General features: G+C 40.5%; 1 protein-coding gene across 1 annotated transcript in view; it reads left to right on the forward strand.

Moving 5' to 3' along the window:
• Window positions 1-18,756, forward strand: part of Dnah5 (dynein axonemal heavy chain 5) — a 249,331-nt gene that overhangs the window by 220,953 nt on the left and 9,622 nt on the right. Inside the window, exons 78-79 of the mRNA XM_071612820.1 lie at window positions 4,845-4,997; window positions 5,574-5,805. Of these exons, the coding sequence (XP_071468921.1) occupies window positions 4,845-4,997; window positions 5,574-5,805 (385 nt within the window). The remainder of the gene's footprint in view (window positions 1-4,844; window positions 4,998-5,573; window positions 5,806-18,756) is intronic.

Below are 18,756 nucleotides of genomic sequence, written 5' to 3' on the forward strand. Positions count from 1 at the left end.
CACTGCATCCTTGGAGTATGATCCTTGCTATCATTTGGGGTGGCCCCACTCCCACAACATGAGCCCAGCAAGTGCTGACCAGGCAGCTCCCTGGCCCAGTGTCTCCTCTCCCAAGAGTTTTAATTCTACTCCACTTCCCTTAATGCATATGTTGCACCAACCTAAAAGTCAAAAGACCAAGTAGGGATGTGGCAGGATTCTCCTCTTTGCAGCCTCAAGTTGCCAAATTCAGGGAAGCCCGGCACACAGTTGTGTTTCCTCCAGCTGGGATCTGCTGCCTGGGAGCAAGACTGGCAAGGGATGACTGAGGTGTTTCTTGTTGGCCAGTCAGGCCTGTGTCTCAGACTGGGTACAGCAGAAATGTCTTTTCTCACAGTGCTGGAAGCTCTGTGTCTAAGATCCAGGTGTCGGTGGGGCCATGCTCCCTTCAGAAGTTCTTGAGCAAATATGTCTCTGCTTCATCCTACCTTTGGGTGGCCCCAGGAATTCCTTGGCTTGGGCAGCCATAGTGCCTTCATCTTTACGTGGCATTCTCCCCAGTATATTTCCATCATCTTTCCTTGGATTATTTCTGCATTTCTGTCTGTGTCCAAATTCCTTTTTTTTTTTTCATAAAGACAGTAGTCACATTGGATCAGGGCCTGCACCAGTAATTTCATTTAAACTTGATTACCTCTGTAATGACCCTATCTCCAAAGAAGGTCACTGTCTTAGGTACTAGGAGTTAGGATTTAAATATATCTTTTTTGAGGAACAGAGCAACCCACAACAGATGGAGTGGTAGCTAGATTATGGAGCTATTTGCCCTGGGGGAGATTATAATGAAGGACGAAGAGAAGACAAAATGGGAGAAAATGTATTGATGGGAAGCAAGTGATGGAACCAGAGTCAGAGACCATGTTTAGGTTGCGTAACTGTTCTTGAACAAGTGAATTAGATATGGAGACCGTGGTGGGAGAGTCAAAAGTGGAGTTGGAAATCTTGGCGGTGGCCTATGTTGGGTTATTTTAGGGGACTAATAAAATAGCTCATTTCTTCACCTGGATTCCAAAAGAAGAGGAAGACAGGGAGCAAGGAAGACTCTAGAACATTTTGTCAGAGAACTGTATTGGAGAATACAGATTATATCTACTTTAAGGTGAACTGCCTTAAATGGAACTTAGAATTAGAAAGATTTAGTGGCCAGCAACACTGCACTGGGCAATGTCTCATGAACAGACCTCCCTGTGAAGCTAGGAGCAGAGCAAAACGCATGCTCTCTGCAGACATCTTAGTCCTAAAAGAAAAAGAGGAAGAGCTGGGCCTCCTAATATGTACCTCTTTCCTCCTGCTGCGGTGGCTTTCCAACCACCTGCAGCTTCATAGCCAAGACCTTGACACACATTTTAGAAGCTAATGTTACAGCAGCTCTCCACTTCATTATGCCCCTAGTTAAGTCCAGTGGGTCCTTGGCTCCACATAGTTGCTCTGGGACCTATCTGGTGGAGGTCTCACCATTGGAGAGCATGCTACCAGGAGCACATGGCCTCTGAGGTCAGACAGCAGAGGGAAGAAAGACTGACAAGGCATGCTGGGTCTGAACTTCCTGGGTCAATGAGGGATCCATGCCACTTTCAGTCAGCATCTGTGGATCTGAACTAGAGCCATGGACCAAACCTAACTGCATGGGAGACTGGGAGGGGTAGGGAGTGCATGGGATGCTGATGACCACAACCTGCCTCTGAAACACCCACAACCCTGCCAGTTTCTTGACTTCCTTGGCCTGGGGATGTGGAGGAGGTAGAGCTAATTGGAGGGTTACATAAAGGGAGTTCTCTCCTCATGGAAGAAAATACAGGAGCGGAGAAAACATACTCCTCCCAATGGGGCAGTGTTGATGACAAGTGTGGATGTGGGAGTGGGGAATGAAATGGAATGGTTAGGAGGGTCATAAGGGGTCTGAAGAGATAAGAGAGTAGAATGTTAAGTGGATGCTAATGTTACCCAGGAGGATTAATGAAAGTAAATAAATGTAGATGTGGGTATGAGTATGGGCTCTGGCCAGAATATCTGCATTCAAGTCATGACTCTTTTAAGCTGTATAACATGGGATAAATTAGTTGGCTTGCTGTGCCTCAGTTCTAGTATTTGTAAAATGGAAATAACAGCATTATGCCATTGCTAGCAAGTTTGTGCAGATTAAATGAATTGTTATGTGTAAAGTGATCAGAATAGTGCTTGGCACATGGCCCAGTGCTTATGATTATTATTAGCAAAACCACACTATCTACCTTCAGCACTGTCACCATAACCAACCACAACCATTACCTCTGCCACGATCATCACCACCTCTACCAAGACTACCACTACCACCACCACTAACATATCCACTTCCACCACCAGCACATCCACCTCTACCACCATTACTACCACTACCACTACCACCACTATCACCACCACCTCTACCAGCACTACCACCAACACCACAACCATTGTCACTACCACCACCACCACATCCACCTCTACCACCACCACCACATCCACCTCTACCACACCCACATATCCACCTTTACCACCACCACCAAACCCACCTCCACCCACCACAACCACATCCACCTCTACCACCATCATCACATCCACCTCTACCACCATCACCACATCCACCTCTACCATTACCACATCCACCTCTACCACCACCACATTCACTTCTACTTCCACTACCACATCCACCTTTACCACCACCACCAAACCCACCTTCACCCACCACAACCGCATCTGCCTCCACCCCACCACCACCACATCTACCTCTACCACCACCACAATATCCACCTCTACCACCATCACTGTCACCACCACCACCACCACCACCCCCACATCCACCTCTACTACCACCACATCACATCTACCAGCATCACTACCATCACCATTATCACCCCCTACCCTCAGGACCACAGTTATTTGGGGGACTGAGTGAAGAATAAACTAGAATGAATAAGAGGGTGTGGTAATTAGTTGACAGAAACAAAAAGAGGTAGGGTGGTATGTGAAGATGGCATGAGACTCAGAGGAACAGAATGATGCAAAGTGATGACCTATTGACATCATCAGAAAGGACAAGGACTTCTACTATTGCCCTGGTTCTGAGGGCTGTGGAGGTGAGGGAAGCAGCAGCCTACACTTTGGGAATGTTGCAAGGGGAGAGCCTGTCCTGGGGGAAGATTTCAGTTTAAGAGAGGGGTGGAGGAACTGTCTAGGAAAGAGATGGCGGATTTAGAGGAGTTTTCTGCTCGTGTTGCTAAAGATGCTAAAATTAGAGTGGACAGGCTTCAGAGGGCAGGAGGCTGGAGATTGGGCCAGAATGGGAGATATCCAGAGGGCAGCGGATAGCTATGAAATTGGAGACTTGGCCTCCTATAGGTTATTAGGGAAAACAGAGATGAGACAAGATGGGATTAGAACTGCTAGTCTCTTTGAGAATACTTCAGTGCCAAATCTCAGATATCTTACCCAGGGCTTTGGCAGATTCCAAGACAGCGGGTCCTGCAGGTAGCATGCAATAATTAGAACTTCTTGTTTCCTCCATCTTATTTGATTCCACCGTCCACCCCTCCAGTCATATGCTTAAACTCAGAATCATCTTTTTGGCAGATTCCTTTACTTTCTCCTTACTTTCCATAAATTCATTGCCAAGGACAGAGAGTGTTCTCAGTTTCCCCTTTTCATTGCCAATGACAGAAGAAGGACCTTCCAGGTCACTGCCCATTGCAAGTTAATTCTCCATTAAACCAGATCACCCAACTCCACCAGCACAGGCTCTGGAGCCAAACAGGGATCCTTCCCAAGAGGTACCCTTTTGCTAATGGCTCCCTCTGCCCTCAGGGTAGATGTTGCATATCTCTTTTAGGTAATGACACACCTATAAAGATAGGCTTAGAATGAATTACTTAATTCATAAATTATGATCTATTTATTCAGTTTTTATTCTTCACAACTTATTATCAGTCAGTAGAATCCCAGTAGTTCTTGAAATACAGGCAAATTAATTCTTGAGATGTTTGAAATTCAAGTGGTACAGCTACCCTGGTTGATTACTGCATTTATTCATATGTAAAATATTGCAGTTCAAATGATATAAGCTATGGTTTATAGATACCACCAGTGCTGCTTCTGACAGCATTAAGGGTAGGTTCATGCCAACTGTCATAGTGGAAGTTCCCAGGTGAATTGAGGGAGAACTAGAGGCAATACATGCAAATACTTAGTACAAAGTAAAGCAACTGAGTTTCTATTTCTGCTCCTTAATGAGCGGAAGTGTAAGTGCATTCTAAAGGGACAATCGCTCCAGAAGGAAACCTGTTGTTTACCTTATTAAAAATAAGTAGAAGAAGCCTTCTATGGTTTATCGTCCACAGAATATAAAGTGTGGATGATTTATCCTGATATTCCATGAACACATTTATGTAAATAAAAATCCTGTTTTTTACTGTATCTAATTGAAATGGTAACCTAAAAAATGCTGAGAGCTTGCTAAATTTAATGCATAAATTGTTTTGATTCCTTGATAGCATAAATGGTGATGAAGATATTGGTAGGTGGGAACTGATTCTATTGACATCAGACATCTTGAACAGCTAGTCCTGTGAATCACATAATGATAACTGGTTAGGTTATATCTTCACGTCATCAATGTCGTTAAGGACAAGCAACTTGAAAACCTTCCATGTTTGAACCCGAGGGGAATGCATAACTTAGGGACATTTTCACTGTAGAAGTGAAATTTATATTTTATCTTTGGTTTCCTATGAGCCCAGTCAGTTTACATAGCAGAATTAAACATATTAATGAATTGTTTTAATGCATTTTAGGCTTCATGGGTTTCGAGTACGCTGGGTTTCTGGTTTACTGAACTTCTAGAAAGAAACTGCCAGTTTACCTCCTGGGTTTTCAATGATCGACCCCATTGTTTTTGGATGACAGGCTTTTTCAACCCCCAAGGATTTTTAACAGCAATGCGACAGGTAATAAATATCTCTGATTTGCACTTGTTGTGTTGTCCTAATTTTCCTCCACCAGCTTTGCTTCTTTCTTATTGTTTTAAAGAATATAATAAGACAGAGAATGACTATCTCTTTTCTGTTCCTGGCAGTTACATTGCCACGAACATAAACACAGCCATTTATTTTTAGGCTGTTAAACTTGAATTTTATTTATTTGTTATTTTCATATTTGTCATGATTTAATATTTCCCTTTTGAAGTATAAGTGGTTAAATTAGGCCATGGATATTTTTAAAATATTTATTTGAGTTGTAGATGAACACAATACTTTTATTTTATTTATTTTTATTTTTATGTGGTGCTGAGGATCAAACCCAGTGCCTCACATGTGCTAGGCAAGCACTCTACCACTGACCCTTCACCCCCACCCAGGACATGGGTATTTTTTTTTTTTTATGAGAAAATCATCTTAACTCTTTAAATACTATTCTACTTCCTTTGGATTAGGGTAATTTGCAGCTGAAGTTTCATTATTGTTATGCTTTTTCTATTAAGACAAAGTCTAATTGTTTTCTTCCTCCTTTGCTGCCTGGAATAGGAAATAACTCGGGCCAACAAAGGCTGGGCTCTGGACAATATGGTGCTTTGTAATGAGGTCACCAAATGGATGAAGGATGATATTTCTGCCCCTCCCACAGAGGGTGTGTACGTCTATGGCCTCTATCTTGAAGGTGCTGGCTGGGACAAGAGGAACATGAGACTCATTGAATCCAAACCCAAAGTGCTCTTTGAGCTGATGCCTGTCATAAGGATTTATGCAGAAAACAACAGTAAGTTATCTTGTATATTCAGCGAGGTTGGTATTGTTACAACAGATGACATTATAAACATGGAATCTCATTATTTTTTTTTAACCAGGTAATAGAATTTTACTGTTTTATCAACCAGCTTTATATCCATGGGTGTGTTTAATGAATATTTATGGCCCTCCAGATACTTTCTCAGTGCTATTAGAGAGGTAATAGTTCTAGCTAGTTATTGCCTATCTAATAAAGCAAACAGTATATGTAGGGATACTCATGAAGCTTTGAGATAAGAAAGAAGTATTGGGCATAGTCGATATGTGGATGAAAGGAGGGTGAGATAATGGTAGGACTAAGAGGTCTGGGACTGGGAGTCAGGCATTGGACCTGGCTGGGCCCTGAAGGATGGGTGTGAGGAAATAGGTGAGTGGCAGTCAAAGGTTTTCTAGGCAGGATTCAGGGGCTCGCAGCTTGCAGGCTTAAAGTAGGTTGTGAAGTCCAGGTTGAGTTCAGGGGCAGTAGGTTTACTGCTATGGTTGATGGTAATATGCTGGATTTATATTTCAGCCTATGAATATAATACCAATTCTATGAAGCACATGTATTATTCCACTTTGACAAAATAATCCAAGCTTTATTTGATAAGTCTAAAAATATCTGAGCTCTTTCCCTTTGTTGGCTTGATCCATTTTGGAGGTTTTTGTTATTGCTTTTCACTCAGTTAACCTCCCAGCACTCGCCACCTTTCCACGCATGAGGGAATCCTGTTCAGAGTAGAAGCATAAGTCAGAAGTTCTACAGTCAGCCATGTTCCTGGATCCCCAGGAAATACTGACTTCACAATAGAAACAGAAACAATTTTTCTCTAAATGTGGTGGTATCCCCCACCCATCCCTTAGTAAATAACACATTTGGAAACATCAATCAGGAAAAAGAGTTTACAGACTATAAATAGTTATTTTTAAGCAAGAATTTGCTGATTGGCTGATATATACTAGCCTTCACCTTAGGTGTTAGGACACAAAGACGATTATGAACCAGATCTTGCCCATAGGAACTGCAATCGAGTGAGCAAGACCGATAAGTAAATAAATAATTAAAATGCACTTAGATAAATTTTATGATGCTTAGGGAACCACACCTTTGCCCAGAGGGTTAGGGAGAATGGTTTTAAGGGCAAGGATGAGTGCGATGGTAATTAGAGAAAGATTTTTCTTAGCAGGGGGAAATAGCATCTGCTTACCCGGTCAATCCCCATCCTTATGGAGCTTAGTCTCAAATTAGGGGCAGAGGTAGATTGCTATACAAGAAGAAAATATAATCAGGTCTTGTTACTTGCAGCTTCTGGACTTGTGACTTCACCTACATGCCAGAGTTTATATAGAATCTCCAAATCACTACTCACATGCACAGAGAAACAGAAAATTTGAGCTGTCCTGTCCATGTGTTCCAAGTTTGAGGCTGAACAAAGTGATGCTCTGCCTTCTTATTTCAGCTCCTATATTGAAAGCTGAAAGCATCCTTTTCATGGTCTAGTTAATGCCATATTTTCTGCATTTTTTGGTACTTTTTTCCCCCTTAAAATGACCCTTTAGCATAGTGTGTATGTGCTATCTGCTATTTCTGAGTGCAGGAAGGCTATGCCTTATGGAGAAAATATATATGTCAAACAGGCTTCCTTCAGGCAGAGAGCTCCTGCCATTGAATCCAATGTCAGTGAATCAGAGAAGTATATTTAAAAGGTATCTTTCATCAGAGCCAGGCACAGTGGTGTACCCCTGCAATCTAGTGACTCAGGAGGCTCAGGCAGGAGGATTGTTCAAAGCCAGCCTCAGTAGCTCAGCAAGGGTATAAGCAACTTAATGAGACTTTGTCTCACAATAAATACCCAAATAAACAAACAAACAAATAAATAAACAGACTGGGATATAGCTCAGTGGTAAAGTGCTCTTGGGTTCAATCCCCAGTATAAAACAAACAAATAAAACAAATCAATCAAACAAACAACAACAAAAAAACAAACAGAAACACACCTAAAATAATGTTATGGATTGACTGGTTGATGAAAATGTGACCAGTAGGAAAACTAACCTTGTATTTCCCCCAGGAGCAGTGACACAGCACTTGTTAATTTGTGTTCATGGGGACAAGAGGACATGATCATTGTGCATAATAAGAGTTGGCTGTAAATGAACACACTAGTTTCAAGTAGCTGTGGTTTCTCTGAGGAAAGCCCACACAAAACTCACCTAGGCTGGAGCGTGAGCCTTTGGAGAGAACATTGCACTGAATCCTGGTGACAGAAAGGGGCTGTGCTAAGATTCCCAGGAGGAGAGGGAAGGCTGTGCAGGCACCAGGTGGTGAGGGATGTGCTGTTTGAGGAGCAGAAGGGAGTGTGCAGCTGCGGAAGAGATGGAGGGTAGGAGTAGGGACTGATGAAGTCGGTGCGCCCAGGGCTTGACATGCGAGGGTGCCATGGGTGTCGGTGCGGTACGGTGGATGGCAGGACTGTGATGGCAAGGGAGAGCATGCCAAGTACAAAGAGGAGCTTGACTTTGCCAAGGGTCTGGAGTTGCTGCCTGAGCGTCGTGACCAGAGTTTTATTATGGAAGATGGATTTCCACAGCAGGGTGGATGAAGAAGAAGGGAGGAGGTTCTGGGAGTGGGGAGCCCAGAGAGAGGCTATTGGATATAAAGAGCTGCGGCAGCAAAGACGGGGGAAGAGGACAGGAGCCAGGTGGACAAGAGCCATCGCCAGGACCCGCAGAAGATTTGGGCATCCTTTGTAAGAGAGGAGGGAGGGGGAGGATTGAGAATGGCTTCCAGGTGCTTGGATTTCTCATCAAGTGCAGATGATTGGTTAACTGGGTGGAAGAGACCCTCCCACAGAAGGCCCAGGATCTTAAAGGCAGAAGGGCAGTGTCACAGAACGGGAGGATTTCTAGTCCCTCTTAGTATGGCATTTCCTGTCACTTCTGTTCCCAGTGGGGGGTGTGGCTCACAGCAGTGTTCTCCCAGTAGAATTTTGCAAGAACTGAAACGGAAGCCTGATTCCTGCCACACCACCACCCATTCTGTCTAAGTTTAGGACGTGATGCTGGAAGAACGTAATCTGCCAATTATGTTTCTGATCACAGAGGGGTGAGGCGAATATAATTAAGTATGTATGATTTACAGCAGACTCACTGATTCGTTCAAGGCCAGCCGTCTTGGGTCCTGGAATCCCAAGTCCATTTCAGAACGCTTTTGATACCTACTCACCAGTGTACTTTTGAGTTGGCCTTAGAAGCAAGAGTGCGGATCCATTTCTCTTCAACTGGAGAACAATAGAGGAGGAAAATGTCTGGCAGAGAGATGTCCAGTATGCACTTGTTTTTTTTTTTTTTTTTTTTTGCAGTTAGCTATCTTTTTTTTTGTTGTTGTTGTTGTTCTAATCAGTTATATGTGACAGCAGACAGAATGCTCTTAGATTTATTGTATACAATTACAGCACAATTTTTTCACTTCTCTGGTTGTACACAGAGTAGGGGCACACTATTCGTGCAGTCATACGTGTACCTAGGGTAATGATGTCCATCTCATTCCACCATCTTTCCTATTCCAATACCCCCCTCCCCTGCCCTTCCTTCCCTTTGCCCAATCCAAAGTTTCTGCACTCATCCCATGCCCCCCCAATTATAGATTAGCATCCACATATCAGAGAAAACATTTGGCCTTTGTTTTGGGGGGATTGGATTACTTTGCTTAGCATGATATTCTCCAACTCTATTCATTTACCTGCAAATGCCAAAACTTTATTCTCTTTTATTGCTGAGTAATATTCCATTGTGTATATATGCCACAGTTTCTTTATCCATTCATCTGTTGAATGGATATCGATTCATCTATTGAAGTGCATCTAGGTTGGTTTCACAGTTTGGCTATTGTGAACTGAGCTGCTATAAACATTGTTGTGTCTGTGTCACTGTTTATGCTATCTTTAAGTCCTTTGGGTATAGAGCAAAGATTGGTATAGATTGGTCAAATAGTGATTTCATTCCAAGTTTTTAAAGAATCTCCATACTACTTTTCAGATTGGTTGCACCAATTTGTAGTCCCACCAGCAATGGATGAATGTGCCTTTTCTCCCACATCCTTATCGATACTTATTGTTTCTTGTATTCTTGATAACTGCCATTCTGACTGGAGTGAGATGAAATCATAGAGTGGTTTTGATTTTCATTTCTGTAATTGATAGACATGTTTTTTCATATATTTGTTGATCAATTATATATCTTTTTTCTGAGAAGTGTCTGTTCAGTCCCTTAGCCCCATTTATTGATTGGGTTATTTGTTTTTTTGGTGTTAGTTTTTTTGAGTTCTTTGTATATCCTGGAGATTAATGCTCTATCTGAGGTGCATGTGGTAAAGATTTTTCCTATTCTGTAGGCTCTCTCTTCACAATCTTGATTGTTTTCTTTGCTGTGAAGAAGTTTTTCAGTTTGATACCATCCCATGTATGATTCTTGATTTTACTTCTTGTGCTGTAGGTGTCTTATTGAGGAAGTTAGTTCCCAGCTAACATTATGGAGAGTAGGACCTACTTTTTCTTCTAGTAGATGAATGGTCTCTGGTCCAATGCCTAGGTCCTTGATCCACTTTGAGTTAAGTTTTATGAAAAGTGAGAGACAGGGCTTCACATTTGTTCTACTACATATGGATTTCCAGTTTTCCCAGCACCATTTGTTGAAGAGGCTATCTTCCCTCCAATGTATGTTTATTGTCTTTTATGGCTGAGTAACATTTTATATATACCATATTTATATATATATATACCATATTTTCTTTATCCATTCATCCTTTGAAGGACACCTAAGTTGGTTCTATAGTTTTGCTATTGCATGTTGAGCTGCTATAGACATTGATATCAAAGAGTTAGGGATCAGATGTTATTACCCTATGTATATGAAACTATATGACCAGTGTGATTCTACATCATGTAGAATCATGACAGAAGAATGAAAACTTATACTTCATTATATATGATGTATCAAAGTTCATTCTATTGTCATATAACTAATTAAAACCAACAAAAAAATTTAAAAAAAGACTTAGGCACTAGAACAGAGACCCTGTACCTAATCGAAGAAAAAGTAAGCCCAAATCTTCATCATTTTGGCCTAGGATCTGACTTCCTTAATGAGACTCCTACAGAGCAAGAAGTAAAATCAAGAATCAACAAATAGGATAGATTCAAACTAAAAAGCAGCTTCTCTGGAGAGGAAACAATCAATAGCGTGAAGAGAGAGCATACAAAATGGGAGAAACCACATGAACCTCAGATAGAACATTAATCTCTAGGATATATAAAGAATTCAAAAAACTTAACATACACACACACACACAAAAAAAAATCCAACAAAATAACCCAATCAATAAGTGGGCTAAGGAACTGAATAGACACTTCACAGAAGAAGAAATATATGAAAAAAATGTTCATGATCTCTAGCAATTAGAGAAATGTAAATCAAAACTACTCTAAGATTTCATCTCACTCCAGTCAGAATGGCAATTATCAAGAACACAAACAACAATAAGTGTTGGTGGAGATATGGAGAAAAAGGTACACTCAGACATTGCAAAGTGGCGCAACCGTTATGAAAACCAGTATGGAGATTTCTCAGAAAACTTGGAATGGAACCACCATTTGGCCCAGCAATCCTACTCCAAAATTTATACGCAAAGGACTTAAAATTTAAGATTGAAGTGTGTGGAAGTTAAGTGGCTTGCATACACGGTGAAAGCTAGTAAATAATGGGCTAGAACATCAGCCCAAGCTTTGTGTGATTGCAGATCCAGTGTCCTTCTACTGCTTGGCTCTTTTTTTATGGCTTTAGACCTGGGATTTAGAAGACAGGCTCAGTCCAGGACATTTGGATATGGGCAGTGTCCAGATGCATACAGAGCTTTCACATGGGGAAGTTTGTTCAGGTAGAAGGCGGAGATGGGTAAGGGTTGGAAGAGAGAACTGACATGTATTGAGAATCTTTTATGGGTAGGTTACATACCGTGTTTCACTCAGTCTTTAAACATTAGTTCAGAGAGATTGTGTTAAGGGGCTCTAGATTTCCCTGGGAAAGAATGGGTGTCTAAGGGTGAAGGAAGAACAGCTGTGCCTGTGAAGGGGAGAGCTGAACACCAGACTGGAGCATGGAGGTTCTCACTGCTCGGCACATGGTGCAGCTCAATGTTCTTACCTGCATCTGGAGGAATTAATGTGCCTGCCAGGTCTCTGACAAGCCTTCTGCTTGTGGCTTTGTAGTTGTTGGTTCTTAGGATGCTGTGAAGTCTTGGAGCAGTAATTATTCTATAGAAATAATAGTCAAATGTTCTATAAGTCAAAAATAGCATTTTAGAAATTTTGCTATATCATATCATTGCCTCTAGTCCACATGTTGAAAAACGTTTCCCTTATAAAATGAGAGAAAAATCTTTCTCACGTTGAGTTAGGTGTTACTTTTCTTTCCTTGCGACTAAACTATAAAAATCCTTGGCAATTTGACATTGAATATCTCAGCATGGTGGTAATACAGTAATAATTTCATAAAACAGGTAATTCTTTATTATTTAAGGACAGATTGTTATGGCACTGTTGTACTAATCCTGCTGGGCATTAGTCAGTAGTGAAACTCATTTTGCAGCAGGTAAGGGAGAAAATAAAATAAGCAAAGGAAAAGGGGACTAATTTCAAAGTACTAAAAAGGAAAACTTCAGTTCTTGTTCTTTTTTTTTAAATTTCAATAGAAGTTTGTGGAACCTTGTTTTGCTAAATAGCTGTGCTGTTGAAGAGGTATTTGTTTAGTGATGGAAAACTAACATTTGTATTACTCTGTTCATGCTAAATATTTACTTTTCATTTGATAATTGAAGGGGGCTCTAATTGAGATAAAGAAGTTTAGCACCATTAATGACCAAAGGGAATTCCAAATGCAACATTTTAAAATTAGGATTCTTATAGTTAATAGTTTTTACATTAATACAAATTTATCACTTTAAAAATTCATTATTCAAGTTTGGATACAAGACTGGTTTATTTGTTTATTTTAAAACATTTTTTAGTTGTCAATGGATCTTTTGTTTTATTTATTTATTTACATGCTGTGCTGAAGATTGAACCCAGGGTCTCACACATGCCAGGCAAGCACTCTACCACTGACCCAGAACTCCAGCCTGGTTCACTTATTTTTAAAAAGAAGGTATCTGGATGTTTGTCTTAACTCTAAAAATTGAGTAATATATGCCTAAATTTTAAAATGTGTTTTTCACTAAGACATCATAGAACCATCACCCAAATCATACTAAATTATCCAAGAGGGTAAGTGAAGTCACACACTAACTCTAGATCCTGTTTTGTCAAAGAGAACTGCAAAGAGGCAAATGCAATAAAGGTAGGTCTCTTTACAATTTCTTATATGCACAGAATGACTCTTATAAACAAACCTCAGTGCCGTGGCTGAGACAGCTGTGGGGGAAGAGAGTGACTGGACAGAGGATGAGGCAAGACTTGGGTGGCTCTCTGGTTCTAAGCAGGGGATGAGGGCTCAGGGCTACTGGAGCTCATGGGTTGTTTCCTGCTAAGGGAGACAGCATTTTTAAGAATGCCCCGTGAAGGGCTCTCTAGTCCAAGACTGTCAGGTGTGCTGGGTTGGGGAGAGTCACGGAGTGAGGGGAGGTTCCTGACTCCTTGGCTCCACAGCAGTTCATCTGCTTCCAGCTGGGAAACCTGCAACTCTGTCAAGGTCATGAGTCTGAGAATTTATTATAGGGGAAGGCAAGTGTGTAAGTGTCTTTGCACGTGTGTGTATGTTGGGGGATAAAATGAACATATGAAATATCTTAGACATTTACCACATCCCAGACACCATATTATACCGGACTGTCACATATATTAACTTATTTAATCTTTATAACAACTCTAAAATATGTCATTTCCATCGTCCAGGTGGGGTTAAAGCTTAGAAACACTAGGTAATTTTCCAGTGGTTTCTGGCTACCAAGTGGCAGAGCCAGTATCAGAATTGCATTTGTCATTGTCTGAGCTCAGAGCTTTGGGAATCTGCACATGGAGGAACAGAAGGCACTTCCTTTTGGAATTGGTGATTTGCCAGGCTAGCCATCAGAGCCTGGGGGTGAGTGAGTAACAGTTATTTGTGACAGTGTGAGAGCCAGGACTGGGAACACCAGAACCATGGGTGGCAATTGCAAGGAACCTACCACCATTTCCGAGACAGCATGGATCTTTGAGATCTCAGTAGTTTCTCTCCACCCTCAGGGGCACATGGGGACATGCTGTAGAGCTGATGTTATATGCACCCTCTGAGGGTGCGACTCCAAGCTTTGGGAAATTCTGCATTCTGACACCATAACATCAGCATCTACCCTGTTCTCACGTGCATACCCCTAATAGCTCTGGAGAGAATTTGTTTGTAGGGAGCTCTGTGCTGTGCCCTAGTTGATTCTGGTGTGCAAAGAAGTTAGAGGTATTTCAGCTGACACCAGCCACAAATCACTCCTGCTAATCCCCTGACTAGCACCACAAAGGAGAGAAGAGGGAAGTGAATATAGCCCTTTGGACTGTCCAAGGAGCACACAGCCGAGGAAGACACAAAGAAGCTCTGATCCACGTAGGCGTGCAGTTTCCACCCTCTTCTGCTCCTTCATGCACCTTGGTGGAGAGGACATTTCCAGTTTTTGCTTTTATTATTGTTGCTGCTTGATGTTTGTTTCCTCTTTTTGATCGTCTTTGGTTTCTCTTTCTCCCTTTTCTTACTTTTCTCCGCCTACCCTTTCCCCCCTTGGATTATTTTTAACTTTATTCTGTATTTTTCCCCTTCTTTTTAGTTATTGGTGGTGTTGCTACTACTGTTGTTTTTAACTTTATTTCTGCTGTTTGTGTAATTGCTCCTATTGTTCTTCTCATTGTTGTTCTGCTCTTCTTCAGCTGCTTCCTTTCTGTCTTTGTGGTGCTGAGGATGGAGGTTGGCATGTCAATCATAGAGAGTGGGTGCTGGGCTACTGAACTGTTCCCAGCCCAGCCAGGAGGAATTGCACTTTTCTCTAGCCATGACCTAGTCCTCTGGAACCTTGGCAGATTCTTCAAGGAATGGTGACACAAAAGCCTCCAACTGACAACCCATCCCCAAGTAAGCATGGCAAAGAGCCTCTGAAGTCCTGCTCCTGGACACTCACCCCCACAGCAACAACAGAGAGCAATAAACAACGTTGTGGGCACCACACCCATGGGTGGCCTTGCCATTAGTCACTTCCTATCATATCTCACGTTGCTGACAAGACTGGAAGTGAGTGCCATAGAGTAGGATCTGTGACCCCAGCCCCTGTGTCTCCTTGCAAAACAAATGGAGCTGTGACAGCCTCTACACAGAGAATAAAAGCTTCAGGACCATCACCATGATTGGAAGAACCAGTTACAGAATTGCTTCCAAGTAGTAAACTAATGTCAACGGAGTCCAAGGGAACCCCCAACAACTGATAGGGGCTTCCATCCCACTTCAGGATTAACCAGGAGGGTGCACTCCACATGCACTGAGGTCTACACCACAGCTGCCTGAACTACTCCATGTTTGTGAGACCTACAGAGAAAGTGGAATCCTCAGGCTCTAATACAGATGCATCACGTCCAAATCCACTAATCATAGCTGGAGAAGCCACCGGGGAACTACACTATGAGGTCCAATTGGAATTCAACTCAACTAAGAAGGCTCTCACATAAAAGTAGAAGAGATATTCACCCAAACGAATGTGTAAATGTCAACATCGAAACACAAGAAATATGAAAAAAGAACAATATGACTCCTTCTAAAACTCATAATAATCTAGTAACTGATTCCAGAGATATTGAAATCAATGAAATAGGAATGATTTTTTAAAAGATCAGTGACTTCCAAGAGGATTCAAATAAGAACATAATGCAGACTATCCTTAGCAATTCAATTGATCAACAATGAGCAATTCAATAAAGATAGAGTTAGAAAAAGAGCCAAACAGAAATCTTAAAACTGAAAAGTACAGTAGTCAGATGAAAAATTTGGTTGAAAGTTTTACTAATGAACTAGAACAAGCGGAATAAATAATATCAGGGTTTGAAGACAAAGATGAGGAATTATTACATTCAGATAGTAATAAAGAAAAAAAATACATAAGGAAAATGAACAGAACATACCAGATATATGAGACAGCATTAAAAGATCAAACATACACATAATCAGAGAAGATGAAGGAGAAGAGCTATAGACAGAAGGCATAGAAAACCTGCTCAGTGAAATAATAATAGAGCATTTCCCAAATGTGGGGACAGATGTGGACATCTAGGTATAGGAGACATTTAGAACCACAAATTGACCAGAAGAACCTCTCCTTAAGATATTAGAGTTAAACTGCTAAAAGTACAGAACAAAGAAATAATATTGAAAGCTGGAAGAGATTAACACCAAACGAAATCTAAAAGCAAACCCTTCGGAATAACAAAATTTCTCAGCAGAAACTCTAAAGGCTGGGAGAACATGGTATGTCAAGTCCTGAAAGAAAATAGCTACCAACCTAAATTACCATAGCTGGCAAAGATATCCTTCAGAATCAAGGAAGAAAAAGAGACTTTCCATGTATAAACTAAGGAAATTTGTGACTATTAAGCAAGGGAATGTTATATCCAGGAGAGGAAGCAAGATAAACACAAGTATGAGAGCACAGGAAAAAAGTAAATCTCCTGAGAAGTACAGCTAAGCAAATGATGATTAGAAAAGAATCAAACATTAATACAGAAAACAACCAAGCCTCTAAGATGAATAAGAGAGGAAGAAATGAATGGAGTATTTAAAACAACCAGAAGAGAAACGACAAAATGACAGGCATGTGTAGACAGATTTCAATAATTGCCCTGAATGTAAATGGTATTAATTATTTAATTAAAAGATGCAGATTTGCTGACTGGATTTAAAACATAAGACCCAACATTATGCTGCCTTTAAGAAACTTACCCCACCTACATTTCCAGACTGAAAGTAAAAGAATAGAAAATGATATCTTGAGCAAATGGAATCTTTTTAAAATTAAAATATTATTACTTTATCATTCTATTCTTATTAAAATGATTTCCTTTTAAAGAATGTAAAGGATACACTATATAATGAATTCAAGTAGCTGTCAGAAAGATGATGCATTAATCTTTGTCATCAGTTTTTAGTTTTAAAAATTTTAAAATTTTATTCCTTTTAGAAATATACGACAGTATATTTTGACATATTTATACAAATGTAGCCATATGCATATTTAATTAAATAGACTTTCAGTCAAAATCAGAATAGACAAGGTCATTATTACATATTGATAAATGGAACAATTTATCAAGAAGATATAACAATTGTAAATTTATATGTACGGAATGTCAGCATACCCAATTTTGTGACACAAGCACTATTAGACGTAAAGGGAGAGAAAGTTCCCAGTACAATAATAGTGCGTGATTTCAATACCCCACTCTCAACAACAGAAGGGTCATCAAGACAAAAATAAAGAAACATCACAGTTGAATTATACAACAGATTAAATTGGCCTTGATGGACATCTCCAGACTATTCCATTTAACAACTACAGATTACACATGCTTTTCTCCAGCACATAGAACATTTTTCCAAAAAAGATTGTGTATTGGGCCATAAGGAAAATCTTAACAAATTCACAAAAACTGAAGTAACTTTTTTTGCTTCTTATCAGATCATAATGGAATGAAGCTAATAATCAGCAGAAGAGAAAGGACAGAAGTTATACAAACACAGAGTATTATAGTTTAGATGTGGTGTCCCCTGCCCCCAATCTCACATGTGAAACAATATGAGGAAGTTTGGAGGAGCAATGATTGGGCTATAACCTTAACCTAATCAGCGAATTGATCCCAGATGGGATTAACTGAGTGGTAACTGGAGGCAGGTGGGTGTGGCAGAAGGAAGTGGTTCACTGGGGGCGTGGCTATGGGGTATGTATTTTGTATCTGGAGAGTGGAGGCTCTCTCTGCTGATCATCATGTGAGCTGCTTCCCTCTGCCACACTCTGCTGCCATGAGCCTGGAGGAATGGAGTCTGCTGTGTCTATGGGTTGAGGTTTCTGAAAATGTGAGTCTCCAAATAAACTTTTCCTCTTTTTAATTTATTTCTTGTGCTTGAGGAGTCTTGTTCAGAAAGTGATTTCCTATGCCAATATGTTGAAGTGCTGGGCCTAACTTTTCTTCTAGTAAGTGCAGGATTTCTGGTCTAATTCCTAGGTGTTTGATCCATTTAGAGTTGGTTTTTGTGCAGAGTGACAGATATGGATCAACTTTCATTCTGTTATGTATAGATTTATGGTTTTCCTAGCACCATTTGTTGAAAGGGCCATCTTTTCTCCAGTATGTGTTTATGGCTCCTTTGTCTTGTGTGAGGCAACTATATTGATGTGGGTTTATATTCTCTGTGTCTTCTATTCTGTTCCATTGGTCGTCTTGCTTGTTTCGATGCCAATACCATGCTGTTTATAATAGAATTTATAGTATAATTTAAAGTCTGGTACTGTGAAATATGAAGCCTCCTGATTCATATTTCTCACATGATTATCTCAATAGATGTAGAAAAAGCATTTGACAAACTACAACATCCATTCGTGTTTAGAATACTGGAAAAACTAGAATAGTAGGGACATACTTCAACATTGTAAAAGCTACATATTCTAAACCCAAGGCCAACATCATTCTAAATGGAGAAAAGCTGAAAGCATTCCTCCTAAAAACAGACAATGATGCCCACTTTTACCACTTCTATCTGAGATTGTCCTTGGAATTCTAGCCAGAGCAATTAGGCAAAATAAAGGAACTAAAGGGATATAAATAGGAAAAGAAGAGTTCAAACCAACTCTGTTTGCCAATGACATGATTCTATATTTAGAAGAATTAAA

Source organism: Marmota flaviventris, chromosome 5, assembly GCF_047511675.1.
Source record: "Marmota flaviventris isolate mMarFla1 chromosome 5, mMarFla1.hap1, whole genome shotgun sequence".
NCBI classification, from domain to species: Eukaryota; Metazoa; Chordata; class Mammalia; order Rodentia; family Sciuridae; genus Marmota; species Marmota flaviventris.